The following is an 18,735-nucleotide window of genomic DNA, read 5'->3' as shown; positions in this document are numbered from 1 at the left end:
TGTGAATATTTGCTTCCTTTCTGTTACGTTTCATCAAAGGCAAAGGGTAAAACTTCTATGTTGAATTCTTTTCCATAGTTTGAGACTACTATATTTGAAGTGAAATTTTAACTTAAAAAAAAAAAATAAATAAAAAATAAATAAAATAAATAAATAAAAGTAAAAATATAATAAATAAATTTAAGTGGCACTTTAACTTATTGGCACCACTAGATTTTTACAATGTCCTTGCTGTAATCAGGGGAGCCACACAGAAACAAATTGAGGGAGAAATGGGAGTGAAAATCATACTTCCTTCATTTAAGAAGGATTCCATTGGTAAGTTCTTTGCTTCTAGATCCTTTATGTGAATAATTTGTTTATTGCTTGGTCGTCTTATTTAATGTGGTTTGAAACTACAACTTAGAGCTTGTTTGGTATCGTTTCTGTTCCAGAAACTCCGTTTCAGTTCCAGAAACTCCGTTTCATGTCAAAAATGGAAATTTCAGTTTCTGTGTCAAAACGCCGTTTTTAAACGATTTAAGGCTGTTTGGTGAATCTGTTTCTAGAACAGTTTCAGAACAAAAAAACCACAGTTTTGCCGTTTGATAATGCTTGTTTTAGAAACATTTTTTTTTTCTCTTTTCTTTTCTTTTAAGTCAATAATTGCAGAATCTTTTCTTTTCTTTTAAGTCAATAATTACAGAAATAACATTAAAATACTATAAGCATACAAATCCTTTGGGACAATAAAGTATTACATACCATCTAAAAAAAACATGGTTTCAAAAGGATGAATAAAATACAGAATTAACAATGCCTTGTCCAAGTTAATTATTACATAATTTTCCAAATTTTCACTTTTTGTCCAAGTCTAAAGACTTGAATGCATGGAGATGTCTTTCATCTTATTTATTTGGTCCTCTAATCCTTTAAGTGTCCCTTCCAGATATCCTTTCATGTACTTGTTCGAAGTGGACGGTGGTGTGGATGATGTTGATGTTGAGCTTTCTGAACATAATGTATGTTATATGGTAGAGATGTGTTTCATCTTTCAACCATACAAACATACCACATCCACGGTTATCAGTCTATATCAAATAATAGATGTGATTAAGGTCATTGAAATTTAACATCGAATTAAAAAAAATATAAAATTATCTATAAGTATAGATCAATCGTAGAAATAAATTACCCCAGTTGAATTTGGGCAACATAGAAAATACTGTCCCTTGTTTGGACCTTTCGTTGCAGTTCGTACTTTGCATTGAACTTCACCACATCTACATAGATGTAGTTGGTCCACCCACATGAAAAAATTATGTGAATCTTGACACTTGAAAATTTTTCTTTTCAATATTTTTACCCGATTTGGTTGTATATTTACCACAACTCTTCTCACAAATTTCACAATTTGCTATTATGAGTGGAGGCATAGAAGAAGTCATCTGTAACAGTAATTTAAATATCAAAGAAGTTAATGTAGCATCCAAATATATGACATTCATAATAATTTCTCAACTTGTACCACATATATAAATGTAACATAAAACAAGTACTACATCACTTGAAACATCAATTTAGGTTTTCAGTTTTGTCAAAATAGTTATCGGTTTTAGTTTTCAACTAGTTCTGGCATCCTTTGTTGTTTAGCCATTACATTTGTAATTCTTAGCCTAGTGGCATTCATCTCTTTTGCCCTATTTCGTTGACTAGATTGTGCTGTAGAATGATCAAGAAATCTTCATGTGGTAGATTCAAGTCATTCTCAACTTTTAAATCATCACTCTCCCCACGAATTCAACATCAGCATCAGCAATATGCTCTTCTCGAATATAGTTGTGTAGCCCACAACATGCCAGTACGATTAATGCCTGAGCTTTCACTGGGAATTGGTGCATTAGCCTTAAAATTTGAAACTTGTTCTTCAATACCCCAAATGTACGTTCAATGACATTCCGAAGTGATGAATGTCTATAATTGAACAACTCTTTTGTTGTTCTTGGGGATCTTCTACGCAAATGTCTATAATTGAACAACTCTTTTGTTGTTCTTGGGGATCTTCTACGCCCTTTGTAGTCTGGTAGATGGTATCTCTCACCTCGAAATGGTGTCAAAAATCCAGATTGGCTAGCATACCCAGAGTCGACAACATAATACTTTCCTATAGACAAAAAATAATATATGTTATTACGTATACACTAAATGAAAATCTAATATACTAGTATAAAGTAATACCTGGAGGTGGATGTGGAAAACTCAATCGAGGATCACTCCTTGCTTGTTCAAGTACTCGAAAATCATTTACACTACCTTTCCATCCCGCATACACTTGTGAATCGCATGTCAAATGAAATGCACACATCATATTTTGAGTTGTGATCCCCTTCCAATTCCTTTGATCCTTCTTGGAACTACCGTATGGATGTGAGTACCATCTATGACACCAATATAGTGCTATGACATATAGTGACAATTAAATGATCACTACATATAAGAATATAAATATGCATATATTTAATTACAAACATGTATCATATTAACAGATTTACCTTGAAAAAAGGGTAGTATTTCGATTCTATGCAATCTCTGTCAGTATCATACTGCGATGGTGGTCTGATTTTCTCCTTAGCCAGCATTGCATTGCAATCAAGAAACATTGAATGTTCACTAACTATTTCTCGGAGTGGTTGAAATGATTTTAGGCGTCCTTATTACTTGAACCCTTCCCAACAATCCATAGGAACATTCCAAGCTGTTCATCCACTCGGATGTTCGTCGTGTCTTTCAATCACCGCCAATGTCTAACATAATCACATAGGTTGAGGAAGACATGACGTTCCATCCTAAACTCTTCATAGCATCTGTTGGCATCCCCATTCAATACCTCATGCATCATGATAGCAACTGGAAATACACTATCCCTATATGGTTCCCGAATATATACAGCCTCACTCAGTAATTCCATTCCCATGTGAATGATCATATCTTCTTCATCACTAGAAGTTTCACATAATGCATTTCACATAACTGCAATAAATTGACAACTACTTCTCAATTTCAAACAAATAACTGTAAAACATAACAATCTGACACATCGTCTCAACCCAAAACACATGTTCAACATTACACACATCAATAAAAAAAAACTAGGACGAGATGCCCTTCCCCACCACGAACAGGAGATGTAACGGAAGTATTTGATGCTTTCTCAATTTTAATGGATAAATGAGTATCCTCATGGAAGGGGTCATCATGCCCAAATGCACCGGGGTATAGGAGATTCAAAGACTTGCTCAATATCAACACTATTATCAGTTTCGATGTAACAGCTAAATCTGGCCAGTTGTTTAGTCTATACTCCATGTATTTCAACGAACCTGGATTTGCCTGCATAAGCAGTCATTGTATCACTAGTATAAAGTACTACTCATTGCAATCTAATTTTGAAATAATTCAACTAGCTAGTGAGATCTATAGTACCTGTATTGTCCTATCCTATATGGACTCATCATCAACTGTGACTGATTTTGTCATTGAGTTCCACCCAAATCCAGTTGTGTCAAGTAGTCTCTTGAATTGTTGGTACTCGTGTTTCAACTTGTTCATCTTGTTGGTAATTGTTCTCTCCCAATGTACGATTTAAAGCCTTCTGAAATTGCTTTGTAATGTCCTCCCATCCAGTTTTGTTAAATGAACAATGGTCTCAAGTTCTGACCACTTAATGGCAAGGATACTACTTCCAGACATAACAGCTAGACATTATGAGTTAGTGTAAAAAGTTAGCATACTGGGTTAAAAAAGACTGAAGACTAAAAAAAGAAATAACAAACTCATCTTCTGAATATGATACAAACATTTGAAATAAAACTTATTACACATGTAATAATTCAACAAATACCATTAAAATACCATGAGACCATGAGAAGTAAGTAGAATGAACCATGAATTCCAAACAACCACAAACATAGAAAACCACAATTCTAATAGCAGGGGAAACAACAATATGAATGAATCTACCATTAGTTGATAAATCCCACAAGCTTTGTTGTATTAATTCAATAGAAGTAGCAACAGGAGATGTAAATTAGACAACCCATTTCTGACCTTCCTTCCCCAAGGTGATTCTCTATGTTTAATATTCTAGAACCCCACCTTCCCCTTGTACTGTAATTTTTCTATAGCATCGGTTCTATTCAATCTACAAGGTATTCTAAGTAGCCAATAGACCTTTATTTCATGCTTAGAGGCAAGGAATTAGTCCTTTTCAAAGTTGAGTTACAGACAATTAACATGAATACTTGGTGAGTAGTACTATACTCAAAGCTTGTAAACAACATCCTCCTACCCAATACTCAACATGTAATCATAACTATCTTTCCTACACCATAAGAACTCAAAATCTGTTGAATGATGTCAAAGAACAGTATTATCTAACACTTTTTATTAGACTCGGATGGTATTAGGATAAAAGGTTGGCTAAGACAACCTACCAAAATACCTAGCAAAAGTCCACCCACATTGGTGCACTTCTCTATGCCACTTTCTCCGACAATTCTCTCCCATTGTATAAATAACCTTTGGGAGATGGTTCCCCATGCCAACAGTGTGGGAGAGAATCTTCCACCCCGAGGGGGAGGGGAGAGAGAGAGAGAGAGGCAGTGCTGGACCCACAACATGGGAAAGCATCCCCACACTGTTGGCATTGGTAGCCATAATCTTCAGAAAAAAATATATCAAAATTCAGAGGAACATGGGCAATGAAGTAGGCAACTTAAATCTGAAATTCTCCATTGCACATTTAGGTTCTTTCATCCACTAGTTCTGAGAGTTGGTCAAATGGAGCAACATGAGAGAACTTGAGTTCCGTAGGTCAGCTTTCACACATTTCTGTGTACATAAGGAAAAGATAAATCCTCTCCAATCATGTTATCAACCAAGATATTATACTTTTTTTTTGGGGGGGGGGGTAGACCCATTAAACAATGAACATTGTGATCATCCTGTATGAGAGCCACATGCACATTAGAGGGAAAAATTATTATACATATCCAAAAGAACATGGAACTTGAAAAATAGGAAAGGGTTCAATCATGTTTTAATGGTCAGGATTGGGGACCATGTGGCTCTAGGTGTCAAGGAAATTGAATAATGTTGCTTTCTATTTACATACAATAAGAAAAAAAGAAAAAAAAAATACATGATTATTTGTGGGTGACGAACTAAAAACCTAACCTCTGATCTTATATAAGAAGGTTCAAGAATAACTGGTATCTTCCAAAACTATAGATTTCTAAACTAAATAGACTTCACCATAGAATCCACAAATTCAACACTACAATCCACAAATTCAACATGTAGTGTGTCAAGCTCTTATGGTTTTGATAGGTTGAGACACAGGATAGCAGAAAATGATCCTATAACCCATATCAAACCAACTCAACTTTAAACTTGGGGGCAGAATTGAGTTCCATCAGACAGAAGCTGGGGGATACTCATCATCCTTGGAGTTGCAGTTGATAATTTAAAATTATAACTTGCTAAAAGTTCAAAGCTGATTCGTGCTCAGGCCTTTGTTTTGAGTGTCAGAATTTGGAGTTAGCTACATTATTGCTAATCCACTGAACAGAAATGGCTGGAAGGAAAAATATTTCCAATTTCAGGGCAGAATAAGCTACTCTTAACCCGAGCAATTTTCATATAATATCTTGGATGGCATATGACAAAGAAGATTCCTTCAACACAATAAGCAGCTAGAGTTGAGACAGGAGACGCATGAACTATGGAATACTCCAATAAGATCATATGAAGGCCAATGGCGTATAGGTAAACATACTTAAGCAACCCTTCATTCTGAAGCTCAAAACTACAGAAAGCACATGCTCTACCTTGAATGCACAGATTGGAAAAAAATTCTATTGTTGATGCACAGGTTCATCAATTGTTTTATCTACCATAGTTGGGTCTCCATAGCCAACCCTCACAACCAAGTGCCCATACAGGGCGGAAATTAATAGAGGCTTGAAAGGAAATCTGATTACTGAAACAGTACACAGAACACAATAGAATCAAAATTCGAACTCCCTGGAAAGCAATACTCCTTGGAACTGATGGAGAGAAAATGGAAGTTGATGTTCAGAACCTCAGTCTTCAAGAAAGAAAGAATTTGTTTTAGATAGATTAGTAAGAGTTGTAGAGGAGGACAATGAGAAGTTCTTATTCAAGCTCAAGGATCGAATGGAGAGGTAAACTCATCTATCTCTTCTACTTTCCTCTGTTTTACTCTCTAATTTTGATCAGGGATGTTTTAGGTTCTTGTTTTTGTTAGATTTATGGCAGCGCAGACAAACCATTGATGGGTTTTTTCTAATTAGGCGTACCTGTTTGAGCGAAAACGAGCAGCGATGAGATCTGAGACCCAGACGCGATCGACGAGCAGAGACGACTAGAGAAGAGCAGCGGAGTTCTCCTTTGAGAAGAACGATGAGAAAATCTGGTTGGTAAAAAATCCAAAATTTTTTAGGGTTTGTGCGAAAGAGAGAAAAGCAAAGAAGAAGAAGAAGAATGAAACTAATTAGGCGTACCTGTTTGAGCGAAAACGAGCAGGGATGAGATCTGAGACCCAGACGCGATCGATGAGCAGGGACGAGCAGAGAAGAGCAACGGAGCTCTCCTGAGAAGAACGATGAGAAAATCTGGTTTGTAAAAAATCGAAAATTTTTTGGGGTTCATGCGAAAGAGAGGAGCAAAGAAGAAGAAGAAGAATAAAGATGAAGAACAAAGAAGAAGAAAGAAAGGGAAGATGAACCTACTGTGTCGAGGATTCAAGCTTCGATCGTGCTTCTTCTCCAGCCGCAAATTTCTTCTTCTCCTGCTCTGTGTGCGCAGAGGTGAAAGGGTGAGAGGTGAAAGAGGGGTGCTGATCGTGCTTCTTCTCCTGCTTGTGTGCCCTCAGCCTGCTATTATAGGGAACGAGGGTTCACGATCTGTTTTGCTTTTTTCAAGTTTGGAACGAAACATGTTGGACAGAACGACAAGTTGTTGTTCCATATTTCATCCTCCAAATCGTTTTTTTCAATTTTTGTTTCAAAAAAACTGAGACACATCATAATGTTGCCGAACAGTTTTTTGCGTTTTTTGTTCCAATAGAACTAAAAAACGATAGAAACGTTTTTTTAGAACAATACCAAACGGGTTCTTATCGTTGCTTCAATATTGCATTAAAAAGATACAAAAACTGTCTTTTCGGACCCATAGTCAGAAGTTTTGATTACGCTAATCAGAATTGTTCTTTGTTTTGTTTGCTTTTGCCTTTCTTTGGATGCTAGTTATACCTTTTCCTTTTTATCTCAATAAAATTGTTACGTAGAAATAATTATAATAATAAGGTCCAGAAGAGCTGTATGTTCATTTTTTCAAGTAGAGAAGAATATAAGTGTATCTGTCAACAACTGCTATTGTTGACAACCTCCTGTCCAATAAAATGTTTTCCATTTGGATTTTTTAAATAATCTAGTGCTTGACTTTCATGTGGTTTTTTGCTGCAGTCATTGAAGGAGTTTCCCTTGAAAGTGTTACTAAAGCATCAGAAAAAATACAGGATATAATTGAGAAGGTCATTACTATCCATGCTGTTGTTTAACCCCCACCTCTGATTCGGACTTTGGATAAAATAGTTTAAAGGAAATATTTTGCATGATATGCCAGTAATCACAATTTCTGCCAAAACTTTTCCTTATAGTCATACCCATAATTACATGTTTTCCCTCATTTTGTTCTTGCATCTTTACTCCTAATGATGTCAGCATGATTTCATGACCAAATATTGCTCAAGACTCCACTTTTGTCTCACTTTCCAAGGGCTCTTTTCCAATGGCTTTATTCAAATAGATCTTTTCCTATGGCTCTTTTTCCCTTTCCTATGTATGTGTTATCTTTTAGCTTGTAAGCAGAAGAGAGTTTGTTTCCAATGTAAGCACTTGTGAAAGACTCCCACTTTTGCGTGAGTGAGGCCCCATTTGAGTAGAGGCTCTCCAGCGGTGATTGAATCCCATGCTTGGGTGAGTGATTCTCCAAGAGATCCCCTAGAGTTAAGTGGTCCCCTTTGACCCTTGTTTTTCTTGTACTTGGTTACTTTTTTTTTGCAATAGAACTCTTCATTTTGTATCTTCTTAGCATTTTCGTCCTGAGTGGCATCAACTCCAAAATAATCTTAATAATAGATGGTTAAAATCATTTGGCGGTTGTTTGCCTAGGAACTAAGTCTCTTCTAGCACATTTCCAGTGGTGTTTCTATTCCTCCTTATATGAGAAGGATATTTAAAATCCGTGCATACACTGCTACTGGGCTACCATATGGGTCCTATTTTCAGTACTAAAATTTTGAGTTATAAAATGGAAAATTACGAACTAGAATGAAACCACTGCATTGTTGTTATCATTGTTGTTGTTGCTGCTATTGGTATTATAACTGTTTTTATTTGTAAGGCATATTAAATACCAGAGAGGTAGACTTAATTTTGGGCTTGCTTCTCTCCCTTCACTGACTACCTAACAGCACAGTGTCCTAACACTGCAGCGCAACTGCCCTTCTGATAAGCATAGGACAGGTGACAGGACCCAATGATAACAATCATTTTGGGCCAACTTCTGGATTTGTCATCAAATATTTGCCTTTTCTTTTTCTTCCAAAATACCCATGATGTACCATGGGACTCCATTAATATCTGAAGTGATGCAATCTGGTTAACCTTAAAGTAGGTTCAGATCCCAACCACAAATAAGGATCGCAGGACACAACCTTAGGACCAGAATAGTGAGATTTAAATAACTTGAGATGGATTGCTCTAATGGCCTTGACAACCTGGTCGAGTAGTGATTAAGATAAGTCACTTAAAGGGTTTATTTTATTGGAAATAAGCCTTGGGTTGAGTTATGTAGATGTTGGGCCTTTGATCCCATGAGTTTTCTTTGTAACAGGCCACTTTAATGGGCCTAAAATATGGGTAGAAAGTAGGAAAACGAGATTTACTTCATTAGTTTAGTTAGAGTCCTAGACTTGATATGTTTAGGTTGTTTTGTTTGAGTCTAACTCATGTTGGAGTCTTAAGTTATCTTTTAGGAGTCCTAATAAGTCTTATTATGTTTTGAGTCCATTTTCTTTGTTATTTCAGTTTTCTAGTCAGTTTAGATTTCCTAATTTGTCAAGGATTGGATTAGGCCTTTCCTTCTTAGTGTTTGAGTACGTTTTGAGTTTTTTATATAAGTTTGTAAGGGGCTACAATATTGTACACGAATTTATGAATGATAGTTACAGCTTATTGCTCCCATATTCCGAGAAAGAATTTCTTCAACAGCTGAAATAGCTGTGGGTGAGAGGCCCAGGCTGAGATATCCATCCCACCCACATCTATCCCATCTCCTTTCTCTTATTCTTATTCTGAATTGTGAGAAAGTGATCTGAGAGTGTTCTAATACAAGATTAAAGACCAGTAGCCACTTATTGAAGAAGCAAAGACACATTCGAAATCAGCAAGAAGAAGCTAGGGTTTGAAGTTCAGTTTGAGTGCCATATCTGCCCATCCAAGAACCTGATCAGCTGACCCCTTTGGGTTTTCCCAGCTACCTTAGGAGAGAGACTGAACCAGCAGTTGGTCCCCATCTTCTGGCTGGATCTTCTTCTACAGTCTCCTCTTCTAGTTTCCTAATCTAAAACCTCCAAATCAAGAACACCTAGATCTCCTAATCCATCCATCCATTCCCCAATATCTTTTGGGGTATTCATCACCTCCATAGGACCTCTACTCGATCCACTTTCCATTCCATTCTGATCGTTCCATACCAAACCGCGGTTACCCTATTTTCAGCCCTGTTTTGGGTTTGATCCTAATTCTGATTTCCAGATCTGTTAGTTATTTTGCCTATTTTCATTGGGGCCTTGAGAACATTCTTGGGGGTTATTGACCTCTCAATATCCCTTACATTAAGTAGCACTATAGAGGGGAGGAATAATCCTTCAAAATCTGGCCAAGATCCAACAAAAGAATTTGGAGATATGGCAGTGAAAAATAGAAACTTCCAAAATAGTTACTTCTGAAAATAGCAACTCAGAAATAGGAAGTCAGAATTGGAAACCAGATTTAGGAACTTTCACAGAAATAGAAAGAGTAGTCCGAAAACCAAAATTAAAAAGTAATGCTGGAACAAAATTAGGCCCTCTTTGGTATCATTTTTCTTTTTTATTTTTGTTCACGAAAATGATTTTGGCTGCATTTGGTATCATTTATGGGACTCGTTTCTATTTTAAAAAAATTGACAAAACCCAAAATCCACAAATAGATCAAGAGTCATCCATGTATTTTGACCAAAAATTCTTTTTCTTCATTTATGCGCTCAACATTAATGAGCATGTGCTTATAAATGGGGTTAAAATGGTAAATCCACGTTCTAAACATAAAACGGCTTTTGCTTGTCTGTCTTTCTCCCTTCTTGCGTGAGAATGCTGGGAAAGTGGATCGGCAATGGAGCCCTAACGAGTGCACAATAGAGCTCAGCTCAACTCTGTTGCTCTTAGTAGCGGCAGCCAACGGTTGATTAGCAGGTGATGTGAGTTGTGGGTTGGGTTCAAGTGATGCAAAAGGATGAGATGCATGTATAGCTGCATGAGTTGTAGGGTTGGGATGGGGTGCGGGAGGAGCAGATCAGTCACCTTGGCTTCTCATATGGCTGCTAGCCTGCTGCAACCTCCTAACAAATTGACAATATTCCATTACCGACCAAGGAAAGAACCTCGATACACATGCAACCTTTGACAAAAAAAAAATATATATATATATATATATATACACACACATGCAACCTTCTTTGCATTTCCAGCAAGAATTGAGGTCCGTGCTTTCAAACTTTCGCCCTTTCCATTGGACCTTTCTCATCTGATATCAGAGACTAGTTGGACACCTTATCTATCTGTCCTATACTCAACTAGACATCGCTCATGCTATTAATTTGGTAAGTCAATACATGCACGATCCCTACTCATCTTATATGGAGGCTGTGTTTTGCATTCTTTGTTGCTTGAAATTAGCTCCAGGGAAGGACGTCTTGTTCTCACCTTTTGATTGTATGCATGTAAAGGCATAGACTGATGCTGACCGGGACAATTCTCCAAATGACTGACGATCCACGTCAGGCTATTGTACCTTGTTGGTGGGAATCTTGTTACATGGCATAACAAGAAGATCAAGTGCAAAGGCTGAATTTTGAGCCATGGTTCATGGTATTTGTGAGATACTTTGGCTTTAGGGACTTCTTCGAGATTTGGGAATGCCCATTTGATTTCCCATGATGCAACTGTGATAACAAGTCAGCCATTAGAATTGCACATAATCCAGTTCAGCATGTTCGCACTAAGAATGTAGTGATTGACAGACATTTTATTAAAGAGAACCTGGAGCAGGGTCTTATATGTATTCCTTTTGTGAGGACTGGAGATTAGTTAGCAGATGTTCTTACAAAGAGACTCAGTGGTAAAGTTTTTTATCTTATTTTGTGTAAGTTGGACATGTGTGATATCCATGCACCAACTTGAGGGGGAGTGTTGTAATATGGATATGAGGGTAGAATGGTCCATAGGGGCATATTTGTGTTTGTGCTCATAATCCTACTATTATGAATAAAGGAGAGCTGGTGTCAATTGGCACAAGTCACCATTCCCCAAGACTCAACATGTAGTGATGTCGAATCAGATTTGCACAATCATCCTTCAATCGGAGGTAGGAGTTAGCAACCCCCTCAACATTGTACCGTCAATTTAATGGCTTTTTTGTCCCTTCATAATTCTAATAACAAATAATGCAATCTGGTTAACATAAAAGTATATTAAGATGTAAACCACAGGTCAGGAAAACAACCTTAGGACCAGAATAATGAGATTTTAATAACTCAAGATGGACTGATCTGATGTCCTCAAAAACTTGGTTGAGTAGCACTGTAGAGGAGAGGGATAATCCTTCAAAATTTGGCCAAGATCCAAAGGATGGATCTGGAGATATGGCAATGATTAATAGAAACTTCCAAAATAGTGACTTCTGAAAATAACAACTTAGATTTAGAAACTCAGTAATAGGAAGTTGGAATTGGAAACCAGATTTTAGGAACTTTCTAAAAGTACAACTAGATTCAGACATAGTAACTGACTCGAGATTAGAAACAGAGACAGAAACAGAAAGTAGATTGAAAACCAGAAGTAGAAAGTAATGCTGGAACAAAAGTAGTAACTCATGGGAAATAGAAACTGAAACTTGAAACCAGATTAGCAACTGAAGAAGAAAACAGAATTTAAAAACTTGTAGAGAACTGAATATTACAACTGTAACAAAATAGAGACTGTTACAAATAATAGTAACTAACAGTTGATACTTGGTTAGCAAATAGAGTCCAGGTGAATGGAAACTTGCAGTTGCAGAGAAGAACAGTTAAGAAACTTGGAATTTAACAGTCAGAATAGCAACAAAGTATTCTGAAATCCATGGACTGAGTCTGGTAATGAATACAGAACAGAAAACTTAATGAAACATGAGATCAGATTACTGATAAATCAAGGGAAGAAAAAGATTAAGAGAAGCAAATAGGAAGGGATATTATTGGAATCACCGCTAGGCCTGCGGGAATGGCATCACCACCAACCCCAACCTATTGCTTCACCACAATATGGCTGGAGCTGCATCACCACAGTTCAGGAACAGCATCACACTGACCCAAGAGGAGAAATTCAATTTCTTAATAATTCAATTCGTGGGGAGGTTATGGCCCCTCTCCTTTATTCATAACATCTATAAGAATCACAAAATAGGAAACCCTATGTATGGTAGGAGGAATCCCTTACAACTTAAGTGTCTTCAAAATAGAAGCTATTCTGGAACATTAAAAAAAAAATCGAAACTAACTACTTAATCCTGTATAGGACCTAAATCCTTAATAGTTGCGCTTATAGAATTGGTCCATTTCCCGAAAAAAAATATAGGTTCAGTTGGACCCAACAAACTAAATCGACCCCCAGAACAATATGCTCATCTTCTCTTCTTGGTGGAATTCTGCATCATAAGGTCTACAATTAAAATCCAAATAAGGCCAGGTTGAGAATTCATCTTCAATTGAAAAGGGGAACCTAATCTGTGCCAAAAAGATACAATGTTTTGTTCTGGATCATTGTTTAAATGTTGACTTATTTGGACGTTGATTCCAGAAAAAAAGTAGTGGCATCTGTGTCCATGATACAATTAGCAATGGAAAGCACAACACCATCATAGGGATTGACTCTTTTCCTAATTCAATGCTGCTTAAAAGGAACTGTCCTGGGGACCACAGGGTCAGCCACCTAGAGGACCCCCAAATTTTTATTGGGGCTTCATGAAATAAAATCTTCCTTGGAAAAAAAAAAAGCAATGAAATAGGAGTGATGCAATGGAAGAGGGGGGGTTCACCAGATAGCTGACCCCAAGGTCCTCCTAGCATGGCTCGTGCTTGAATCTTTTTAAATGAACAAATGGCAAAGAACTTTATGACATTTTATGAATGAAAATCAAATTTCCTGGAAAAATGTTCCCACTGAAAAAAATGGAGTCTAAGACCCTAGCCAAAAATCTCAATGTTTACACAAATTTCATGGCTTTCATAATTGTTCATATTTTGGAATATCATCATGAACTTTCACCTATTATTTCGTTTTCCATAGGTACTCAAGTCTATGTTGAAATCGATGCTGAAAATACATGATGCATAATGTTTGAATCTGTAATGATTTGAGGACCAGAATTAAAGAAGAAATAGGAGAGAGACAAAGAGATTGGTGTAACTTGGGATCACAACCGTGTGGTTGGGACTTTCCCTTTCATTCAATATATAGACTATCTATTGCATAGTCATAACCTAAATAGGAAAGTAGAGACAATAAAAAAAGAAGGAAACTAAATTACTTAGCTAACAACTACCCTAAACGGAGATTACCAAATATATGCTTGTATCAAATATAATCCCATGGTATGAAGTTCTATGGTCACCTATAGCCCTCCAACCGACACATTCCTCATACATTCTAACACTCCCCCTCAAGCTAGAGTATACATATATAAAAAGAAAGCTCCAGCTTGGACCAACAAGAACTCCAATAATCACAAAGAGAACTCTAATTAACCTTCATAAAGCCATCAACAACTCTAAAAGCAACGACTGCCCTTCCAAAGAAGGCACTCCAATAGCAACGGAAACCCTTCCCAAAGAAAGCACTCCCATATAATCTCAAAATAAAGTGTAACATCCAACAACTGCATAAAAACTTTCCTAAAGAAGGCGCTGCAACAAAAACTGTAGCTCCCAATAGCTACAACAAAAGCACTCACGAGCCTCAAACAAAGATCTCCCTAAACAGACGCCTCACCGAAAATTCCATAGATAAATAGCAGCATCAAGTCGCTGTGAGCCAAACAACATCAGGTTGTTGAATATACCTAACAATATAAAGTCACTGAGTATACCATCTTTAGAAGATAAAATAGTTGCTGAGGACAGACGAGCAAATAGCCTTCAAACGAAATAATCTTGAGCAGACAATAAATCTAAATGAGTAGATTATAATTTGAATATCCCCCTCACGATAGCAGTACACAAGGACAAATGTTTTCCATCAACCACCATCACAAAGAATCCTATTACTATAATAAGATAATTTCCATCTCCCCCTTACAGTAGCAAAAATAAAATAAAAAATTGTGCCACTTTGTACACTTAGTTTAGGCAACTCCTATTACCACGCATGCCAGTACCAGAAGGTTGCCCCTTACTACTTCCATTGCCAGTATTATAAACCCACCTCATTATTATTTTAGACACAAGGATGGAGATATCCTCTGGTGTAGGTGTAGGATCATGAGAATTTTCTCGAGCTACTCATAAGACTCGAGAAAAGGTGTCTGCAAGAGAGGCCACTTTATCACCTCCAAGAATTTGAGACCTGACAGCATCATACTCCATCCAAGTCCACCCAAGGAACCCATAACTACGAGCTATTCTTGTTGGTTCTGCATCTTCTTGACATCACTAGTAATAGAAAGCAGAGAGTTCAACTCCTCATACATCCTCTTGAAATAAGAAAGTATTGCCAAGGTCGACACTTTCCGATCAACCCTATAAAAATCTTGAGAAAGCTCATAGATGTGAGAAAGGTTGTTCGTCTAGAATACAAAAGTTAGATAATCCCACAACTCCTTCATAGTATCGATGTGAGTAACAATATCAATGAAAGAGTTATCCATCAAGTTCAATAGCTGACCCAAAATACATGCATCAACAATATTCCACGTAGTATCAGTTGTAGACTTCATCTTTGTAAGATGATCTTGCTGGTCATGACCAGTCAAAACCAACTACACGATTTTCTTCCATTGTTGGAAATTGGTAGCTCCTGCAAGCTTCTTCTTTGTAATTCTATGAGAGGATGAGGATATCACCTCAGTGATAACATTCTTTGGCTCACTGTTGGCCATTGATGCGAGATTTAACACAGAACTTACCAGAGAACAAAAAGTTGATTCACAGAGAATAGAGAGTCAGAAAACAAATCACTCAATTGATTAATCTTATGCAATTGATCAATCCGAATAGGAGAACAACTGAGAGCAACTTAACCTTCAGACAAAATTCCACCAAATCACTAATTCATGAAGAATTGACCCAAATTCCAAAACCCTTAATAGGGAAAATCTAGGGTTACCTGTGGTTTGATCTGTAGGGCTCCAATGGAGCTGAAACCTGGATCGAATGTTGCTGGGATGGTGAGGAAGAAAACTTCCAAAGGATTTTCCAAACTGAGCTTTGAATAAGAAGATATGACCAAAATCGATTTTGGCAGAGGGCCAAAACCCTGACAGCTTTGATCAATTTTTCCACTACTTGAATACTAATCTTCAGATAAAAAAAACCAAAACAGCAACCACTATCTAGTACTTTGAGTTAATCCTTCACACCATATGATTGATTACAACTAATCAATCTGTCATTCAAAAACCCAGCAAACTAAGGGATGAAACCACCCCCTCTAAAATTCGTAAAACATAGGAAGAACCAGTTACAATCTGTGATGGAGAGAAGAGTTGTTACTGATAGAAAAGGAAGGAGCTTTGATCGATTTAGTCTTTGGAGATCAAAGTTTTGATACGATGTAAAGATTTGAGAACCATATTCAAAGAAGAAATAAGTGAGAGACAAGGAGATTGGTGTAACTTGGGAGTCACAACCGTGTGTTATGACTTTCCTTTTCATTTAATATATCGACCACCTATTATATAGACATAACCCAAATAGGAAAGTAGAAGATATAATAAAAAAAAGGAAAATAAATTACTTAGCTAACAACTACCCTAAACCGAATAGGAAACTAACAAAGATGCTTGTATCAAATATAATCCCATGGTATGGAGGTCCATGGTCCCCCATAGCCTTCCAATTGTAACAGAATCCATTGTTTTTACTTTCTAAAAAGATAAAGTCCTACCTATAGACAGTCCATCCTATTAACCTTTGAAACAACATTCCATGAAATGGGGTTTTGGACTAAATTTACAGTCTCATCTGTAGACTGTTCTTGTAGTGCATTTTATTTGGTACAGTGGCAACAACCGATTTCACCACTTGCAGCACAACTCTTTCATTGACACAATTAGTAGAGTGCTAGGTTTCTTTAACCTTGGGGGAAGTTTTGAAATTAAACATACATTGTTCTGTAGAACTATAATTGCCAAAGGGGAACAAATTCCACATCTGTTCTCTAAAAATGTTTCTATGAACATTCTTGGTTACTTTGAATATTGGCTGCATGTTACAACAACAACAACAACAACAACAACAACAACAACAACAAAGCCTTGTCCCAACTTAATGGGGTCGGCTATTGACTGCATGTTAATTAGATGTTATTCATCCTGATTCCTGAGTGTACAGGTTGCTAATTTGAGAAGTTTTAATGCAATTTTTCCTCTTGTTTCATTTAACAGAAAGGTTTATTCTTTTCTGTGTGCATGTGTGAAATGCAGGCAATTAAGAGCCCGAGTCTTGATTACTCTCACTTTGTGTCACTTCCGTTGGCTATTCATCCTGCATTGGTAGATAAGCTTATCAATTTCCAGAACTCTGTGCTGGGAAATTGCAGTACTAAACAGGACGAGAATCTGGAGAGTGATTCAAATGGGGATACTTCAGAAGACAGAGAAGAGAAGGATGATCCTTTAGATGCAGGACGTGATGTTGCTGTTAATCTTAAAGTTGAGGATGATAGTGAACATGTTAAAGTGGAGATCAATAAAATACCTTTCGTTAGTTATCCGCCTAAAGCATCAAAATCCTCTCTCTTAACTGGTATACTTATGAGTCCTAGTAATTCAGCATAAGATGTTTAGGATGTTTAATGTTTTATTAGTTAATGTGTATGTATGTATGTATGCAACTATTTATTGTTGGATCTTTTGCAACTTCTTTATTTTGTGTGGGGAGTTTGTTTTCTTTCCCATTTTCAGACTCCAGATTGCAATTATTTCATTATCTTTTCTGTGGTTTAATTACCAAAGAAACTTTGTTGCTTGACAGATTCAGGTATTGACAAATCCATATTTATTAAACCAAAAACATTTCACCTGACTGTGCTAATGCTGAAATTGTGGAACAAGGAGCGTGTTGCTGCTGCTACTGAGGTTTTGCAGGTAAACACCTGCTATACAAAGAGATTGACCAAAGTGGACCACTAAATGATTCAACCTTGTATATTTCCTCTGCAGAGAGTCTATCCCAAAATATTGGATGCCTTGGATCACCGGCCCATTTCTGTGAGGCTTAAAGGGCTGGTAAGTTCCTTTGCGTTGCTGGTTTGTATCTTGTAGATCAAGGTTTGATTTTCTAACTAAGACTGCAAGAATTTTATAATCACATAGGGAGGGAGTTGGGGGGAGAGAGAAGGGAAAGAGAGAGGGTATTTTTTTCTTCCTGTTATTGTGTGTGTGGTTTCTTACTTTCAGCTTTATCTATTGATGCTGTGCGTATCTAAACTAGAATGCTTTTGGCTTTTATGATCAAGTAGGACTGTATGAGGGGTTCACTAGCAAAGGCTCGAGTTCTATATGCTCCAGTTGAAGAAATTGGAACCGAAGACCGCCTCTGCCGTGCTTGTCGTATCCAAATATTTCTCAAAGCATATCTTTTTGTACTTGATTATTCACTTAGTGCATTTACATGTTAGTAAGCATACAAACCTGGCTATTATCTAGTTGTGGTTGTAAATGTCACCATGTATTCTTTTTTTTTTTTGGAATTCTTGAGCTTTCTTAGAAGTCATTATTGATGCCTTTGTTGAAGCTGGTCTTGTTCTTGAGAAGGATGCGCAGAAAAAGTTAAAGGTATGATGTTACAGCATTCTCGTTGTCCTTAGATCCTTTAGTTTCTCTTGTTTGATAATATTTGGCTGTAAGTTTGCTTTCGTGGTGATGGAATCGGTTGTTTGGAGCTGAATTGTCATAATTTTTTTCCTTCTCTACCATATATGCTTTCATCTAAGGGCGTCAAAACCAAACCAAAACCGAACCGAGCCATTTACACTGAAACCATGAAAACGTTTAATAAATGGTTTGGTTATGGTTTCAAATTTGAGACCTAGTTAAACAGTTTAAACCGAATCGAACCTTATAAGCCGACAGTAAACTATTTTAAGTAGCACTT

General features: G+C 36.9%; 1 protein-coding gene across 1 annotated transcript; it reads left to right on the top strand.

Moving 5' to 3' along the window:
• Nucleotides 1-14: 14 nt before the first annotated feature.
• LOC122086561 lies at nucleotides 15-18,437 on the top strand. The gene is made up of 8 exons (XM_042655474.1): nucleotides 15-46; nucleotides 242-318; nucleotides 7,527-7,594; nucleotides 17,064-17,385; nucleotides 17,614-17,726; nucleotides 17,802-17,867; nucleotides 18,101-18,191; nucleotides 18,349-18,437. The coding sequence occupies exons 2-8, from the start codon at nucleotides 273-275 to the stop codon at nucleotides 18,420-18,422; spliced, it is 780 nt and encodes a 259-aa protein (XP_042511408.1). The 5' UTR covers nucleotides 15-46; nucleotides 242-272; the 3' UTR covers nucleotides 18,423-18,437.
• Nucleotides 18,438-18,735: the final 298 nt, after the last annotated feature.

This window comes from Macadamia integrifolia, chromosome 8 (assembly GCF_013358625.1).
Source record: "Macadamia integrifolia cultivar HAES 741 chromosome 8, SCU_Mint_v3, whole genome shotgun sequence".
In the NCBI taxonomy this organism is placed as follows: domain Eukaryota; kingdom Viridiplantae; phylum Streptophyta; class Magnoliopsida; order Proteales; family Proteaceae; genus Macadamia; species Macadamia integrifolia.
Note: the sequence above shows the minus strand (reverse complement) of the source record. Positions and strands in the feature narration are given on the sequence as shown.

Bases quoted from the DNA above. Each gene is read 5' to 3' on its own strand.
- LOC122086561 (XM_042655474.1), top strand. From the start codon at position 273: ATGGGAGTGAAAATCATACTTCCTTCATTTAAGAAGGATTCCATTG. The intron at 7,595-17,063 runs GTCATTACTATC...TGTGAAATGCAG, and splicing joins TACAGGATATAATTGAGAAG to GCAATTAAGAGCCCGAGTCT. The intron at 18,192-18,348 runs GTATCCAAATAT...GAGCTTTCTTAG, and splicing joins CCGCCTCTGCCGTGCTTGTC to AAGTCATTATTGATGCCTTT.